This window comes from Neophocaena asiaeorientalis, unplaced genomic scaffold (assembly GCF_003031525.2).
Source record: "Neophocaena asiaeorientalis asiaeorientalis breed wild unplaced genomic scaffold, Neophocaena_asiaeorientalis_V1.1 scaffold59, whole genome shotgun sequence".
Classification (NCBI taxonomy): Eukaryota; Metazoa; Chordata; class Mammalia; order Artiodactyla; family Phocoenidae; genus Neophocaena; species Neophocaena asiaeorientalis.
Window position 1 is genome coordinate 11,837,212 of NW_020174268.1, and position 5,998 is coordinate 11,843,209.

At 42.2% G+C, this 5,998-nt stretch overlaps 1 protein-coding gene across 1 annotated transcript; it reads right to left on the reverse strand.

Moving 5' to 3' along the window:
- Positions 1 to 549: 549 nt before the first annotated feature.
- SERTM1 (serine rich and transmembrane domain containing 1) lies at positions 550 to 912 on the reverse strand. The gene has a single exon (XM_024755626.1). It carries the CDS (start codon positions 910 to 912, stop codon positions 589 to 591), a length of 324 nt encoding a protein of 107 aa, XP_024611394.1. The 3' UTR covers positions 550 to 588.
- Positions 913 to 5,998: the final 5,086 nt, after the last annotated feature.

The following is a 5,998-nucleotide window of genomic DNA, read 5'->3' on the forward strand; positions in this document are numbered from 1 at the left end:
CCAGAACTTTTCCACATATGACTTAATTCATCAATAAATGTGATTTAGAAAACATTTAAAATATTTTTGTCCCCGGTTTTAGAGATGTTATACATGAAATCTAAATTGAGTCTTTTTTTTAAATTGGTGTTTCCACTTTATCTTTTAAATATGGATAATATCTTTCACATTGCTCAGACTTCACTTAGCCAGTTTCTGCTGAGTCCATTGATTTTACAGTGTTGTAAGAGAAGCCAAGTGCAGAGCCCTGATCCAGCATCCTCTGCTAGGCCGCCTCAGGTGAGTTCTGCCTCAGGTGTCCAACAGGGTGGCCTGACCCACTGAGAAGAAGCCAGCCCCAGATTCACCAAGCAGTCTGGGTGAAATTCTGCACCTTGCATGCATTTCTGTCAGCATCAACTCCGACATTCACAATGAAAAGCATCATGAACAGGAAAAGAAATCAGGGCTGAAGGAGAAGGAGAACTGGGTCTAATCAGTGGAAGAGAACAAAATGGGCGTTTCTTTCCTGAGGCACGTACTTCATGTGACACTTCCCGAGGGAAAACTCCCTGAGGGCCGCAGCATTGAAGGATTCTTACATTTTCTTCAGGAGGAAAGGTTTGAAAAAGTGGACCTTTGCGAGGAAATACTGCAGACTTCCAAGTTGGTGAAAGAACTTCCAGCGTCGCTTGGATACTCCGGGTAGGAGGAACTGGAGGAGATGATATTTTTGAGCCTCTGGAGGGCAATGATTAAAAGTAGAAGCAGGAAGGCTAACAGGCTGAGGAATATGGACACATAGATGTAGACATTTGACAGGTGGCCTGAGGACGGGTCCACCGATGTGGACAGGGATGTGGGAAATAGCTCGAGGAAAGTTCCATTCTCCATACTCCCCGAGAATACAGATGAAGAGTCAGGTTCAGACATCTTTATGGAAGGTCAAAGAATGCACAGTATATGAAAAGCAGTTTCACACAGGGGTCAACAGGGACAGAATCAGCATTCTTTTTGTCATGATAGCATCAGCAAACATTGCGGGTGGTTAAATCAGTACAGCAAAACTCAGTTTCCAAGCAAAGGCAGCAGGGTATCAGGTGTCCATCACTGCAAAAACAAAGACAAAAAAACCAAAACAACTGAGTGCATTATTCAGAAAAAATTACATTTGAATCTCACTTCCAATTTTCATTTCAGCAAAGGCTTAATTATAAAATCAACCGGGGAGGGAAAAGAATGAAATAATTTCCCCAGGAACAAGTAATGTTTCTGTCTTTCTATTACAAATGATGATATAAAAATGCACTTTTATTTGATCTCCACAGTACCCTAGGTGCCAGGTTTCTGCAAGGAACTAAAAATGAAATAAAAAGGAAAATATATTTCTGATACGTTCCATCTGCTGAGATTTCAACAGATGCTCCAAGTGCATGCTCTGAGAATAGGACCCCAAAAGTTAGCTCCAAACCTTCCTCCTCCAGAAAATGAATTCCCCTCACTCTCCAGCCCACTAGCATAATTCCAGACCAGTATTTCCTTCTAGTATGCTTAGGAGAATCACTGCACATGTAAGTTTGCTTTTCATAATTTGCTAATTTGTTTATTAAAATATATCTTCTTGAGCTTGGGGGCCATTTCTACATAGTTCTTTTCTTTTAGGTCTACCTCTGTACTTTGTTCTGCATATGTTAGGCATTCAGTAAAAAACCTTTAGATTAACTTAGAAGAATAAAGGTTTGATTTCCTCTGAATGGTAGAAAGAGTACTAGCTTTGCTGTCAAGAGATTTAAGTTTGAGGCCTGAATTCTCCTTTATCTTTGGGAAGTTGGGCAAATTGCCTACATTTTCTGAGCTTCACTATTCTCATCTGTAAAATGGTATATAGTACCTGCCCCATTCCCTCACTGTGTTATGCAGGGATCAAGATAATAGGCAGGGAAGCACTTTGTAAATTGTTAAGATGGGGCCAAAATGAGTTTACTGTGTGTGGGTTGTGTGTGCTTGTGTGTATGTGGTGGTGGTGGTGGTGGTGTGTGTGTGTGAATGGGTGCTGAGAAAGAAATGCTCTTGGCCATGTTCCCCCTCCTCACGGGGTCCCTATGAGGAACACTGGAAACAAAGTGGACTGAATCAGGCAGATAGCCCTGGGGCAGAGCATGATTCTGCAGGCTCCAGGCGTGGGGGCGGGTGCCGTGTGTCTCTGACACCCTCGCATCCGTGACTGGGGAAGTCATAGCCAGCTTCTGCCTAGTTTGTGCGGGGGCGAGGGAGGCAGCCTGAGGAAGAATGATCCCTCCCGATGGATGACTGTCTTTCCTCAAATCCAGAAAAGATGCTCTTCCTAGCTCTTTATGGCATTAGATCATTTTGTTGTAAATTTCCAATTTCCTTGCATCGGATGTAGGGAAACTAATGCGAAAATATCCACTCTGCCCTGGCTTTCCCTTTCCCTAACCTCTGCCCTGCATTTTACTTGAAAACTTGCCTTTCCCTTCCGTTCCCCAAATCTAATTAAGTGGCTGATTCCTTGAGGGGCTGACAGTGGCCGCTGTGGCTGTGGCTGAGTGGCACTAATGATCCCTGGGAAGGAGGGGACCCTCCTGAGAGGGCTGCCCTGTCGGCACTCAAGCAGGCTACTCATCTTAGTGGCTCCTCAGAGGCGGCCACGGGCAGTTCTAGCGCTTCCTAAAATAATTTGACTCCTAGTCCTCATTACACTTTGCCTGCTGATTTTAATTCCACTAAGTCTGCTACAGGCTCCTAACAACCCTTAGAAAGAGAGAGGGAGAGAGAGAATCACGGTGGGACTACAAATGTGTCACAGTGATCTGGCAATACCTTGTCTCATACAGCACATAAATGCTTTAGGGGAAAACAGCAGCATCTCAGAGATAGCATGATGTATAGGCAAGAAAACTAGGAAAGAATCTCATGGGCTGGATCAAAAGAAATCTTCAAGATGTTTTGGTAAGACCTCCTAAGTCTAGCTGAGGAAACTGGGAGCAAAGAAGCTGATCGATTTGACAAAAGAAATGTATCTAATTAGAAGATAAGAGGGGACTTTCAGCTCTGCCCATCCTCACCCTTTATACCATCCGGTCTCAATTTTCCTACCGTTTGGTAGTAATGATTTTACATACTCTTTTTCTGGAATGGGCAAGAAGGTAGGGGCTGTGCATTTTATGTTGCTCCTCACACAAACTAGTTTGTAAGGGAGGTAGAGCAGAAATTATTATTCCCATTTTGCAGATGAAGAAACTGATCAGCAAAGAAATTGTGATTTACTCAGGGTTCACAGCTAGTCAGCAACAGAGGACTGACAAGAACCCATGCCTGAACAGCATTCTTAGTTTCCTCAAATATGGTAGGAAGAGAAAATGACGAGACTCAGGTAATTAGTTCCCACCTGCCACTTACTTTGAACAAGCTCACAGTTCAGTCTTGATATTTCAGTTTTCCCATTTGTCCAATGACACCTTTCCTACCTCTCCACGAGATCCTAAGTTAGGATGTGATCCCGTGTCCAAAATCATACTTCGAAAATGATAAAAGGCCATCCAAGTAAAGGGATGGTAGACAGTTCTTTCTCAATGCCTAGAAAGACTAGAGGAACTTCCAGGTCTCTGCTAGTCCAATAATTCTGACCCGTGCAGGTCATCGATTCAGCTGGAATTGGCTGATTTTTCTAAAACCAGCTTCGCTACCCAGAACTGCATAATTTTCTGAGGGTGAGGTTGGAGGCACAGATAATGTCACTGGCAATTCAATGGCAGGGCTCACAACTGGCTGCCAGACCACTTGCTAAAACAAAGGTATCTCTTTACAGTGTAAATATTCCAAGAGCACTTTTCACATCCTGAAGATCACCTTCTTTCAGACAAAAGCCCACTGTGAGCCTCAAATGTCTATGGAATAGTTTATAGCAAATGAGGTTAAGATTTGGGGAAAGCATCTGATCTTCCAAGTGACATTGGAAGATGGTAGAAATCAACAGATGAAACCTTGTGTCCTTATTTGACATTTCACAATTAAGTAACTTCTCTAAACATCCTCCCCCCAATACTTTAGATTTAATATTACTTCCAGAATACTTCTTAATTTAAAATGACAGATATACGAATTTCATTTCACTCTTCTACTCTGAAACAATAGAGCATATGCAGTGTTAGAAATCATTTTAATTTGATGACATTAGTTCTCATTTTCTTATAGATGTTTTAAAAATTGATAAATCTTCTTTCTCTCTGGTGAATGTTTTGACAATCTATGTATAATGCTGAGGACGATCCAAATTGTGTGTGTTCAGGCACTGGGACAGTGTGAATGAGGCCCAAGGAGGTACTGTGGAAACAAAATCAAACAAGTGTGTTTCAGGATGCTGCTTTTTGGGCTGTTTCTTCCAAACAGATTGGGTTCAAAGGAAAGAAGAAAGCGACTTCATCTTAAATGCATAGCCTTGACCTATCTAGGGGCAGCGACAGCACACTCTCATTTCAGGTAGCACCTAAAGCCATGTGGGGATTGTGATGCTTTTTTTCTGAGCCATTCTCAGAAAGTGATTTTTGAGAAAGGAAAATGAGACAGTGAGATCACAATATTATAAATGAAGATCTGTGGATATGTTTAAGTTCATGGTCAGCCAGCTTTCCCTTTGTCTCTTGGAATAAAGAACTGTGCTGAGGAGAAATCTACAAAAGGCAGTCACCTCCTGAAGTGAGCAAGGACTGACTATAATCTCACCGTGAGCCCAGCAGGGTGGGAGATGGAGGGACCTCAGGGAAAAGTCAGACCTTGGCGGGGGGTGGGGGTGGGTCTCTGCTTCCATGTCAGCGCCCAGCCACTGTGACTCCGCTGAAAGAATGGAAGCTTTCCTTCCCATGGGGTGATTAGGGCTGTAAAGTTTTGGAGGAACAAAGCATACTCTCTGGTGTGTACCTTGCTACTTGGTAAAAGGAAGAAGAGCTGACAGGCCCTCAACTCTTGAGTTCTCTCACCTAAGCATCGCCAGACCGCTGGCCGCCAGCCTGTCTGTGGGCAGAGCCTCTGCCAGGGCCTTGACTTCTACAATGCAACGTCTATAAAACTCTGCCTACAGTCAACCTCAAACCTGTCACAGCAATCTCTTGAGTTTCTGACATTTATTTAAATACATTTCTATGTGAATAACAACTCTTTGAAAGTTTTTTTTTGTTGTGGAAAACTGGGACAAGCTGCTTTGTTCCCTTGCAGACGTTATTCAAAGAGTCCCCTAGCTGTTATGATGTCAAATCAACATTTCATCCTTATCAAGCCCTGCTGTGTCATTCTACAAAAGGTGTTCTCCCAAACCATTAGCAACGATTTGATAAAGTATTAATGTGATACGGTAAAGGCTTTTTCTGGTCTACAAATGTAAAATTTAACAGTATAACGTAATGAATAGTTTTAGATGATAAACTGGGTTTCTTTCTCTGTAGAATACAGAAACTACCATCTCCAGAATCTAGAAGGGAATTTGTCACATCTGAGAACAGCTGCTTTTAGTTCTACTTAGAAAACAGCATGTTTATACAAGACCTTGTTAAATGTTGAATATTTTATACAAGACCTTGAGCTTTCCTTTACAATTTGCATGATTATCTTTTCCCTTAACACTTTCTCTTTGCCTAGTGGCCTTTTAGGTTGTGCTAGGTGAGAGAAGATTGGTGCTGACAATACAGACTAGCCACTCACTCTTCTCTAAAGGTAAATCTTGACCAGCAGTCAATGGCAGCACTTACCCCTGGGCTTACAATAGTGAAAATAAAGTTTATTATCTTACTACTAAGCTTATTCAGAGCTGATTAAATCCATCCATATATTTGCCTATTTGAGAACTGCTCCTACTTAATCAATACAATGCTTTGAGAGAAGAATTTTGTGTGAAAATGAGTAGAATCTCACTGTGATTCCCAGTATCAGCGCAATAAAAAGCAAAAGCAAGTAAAGAAAAAAAACTGAGTCTAGGGCTTCCCTGGTGGCGCAGTGGTTGAGAGTC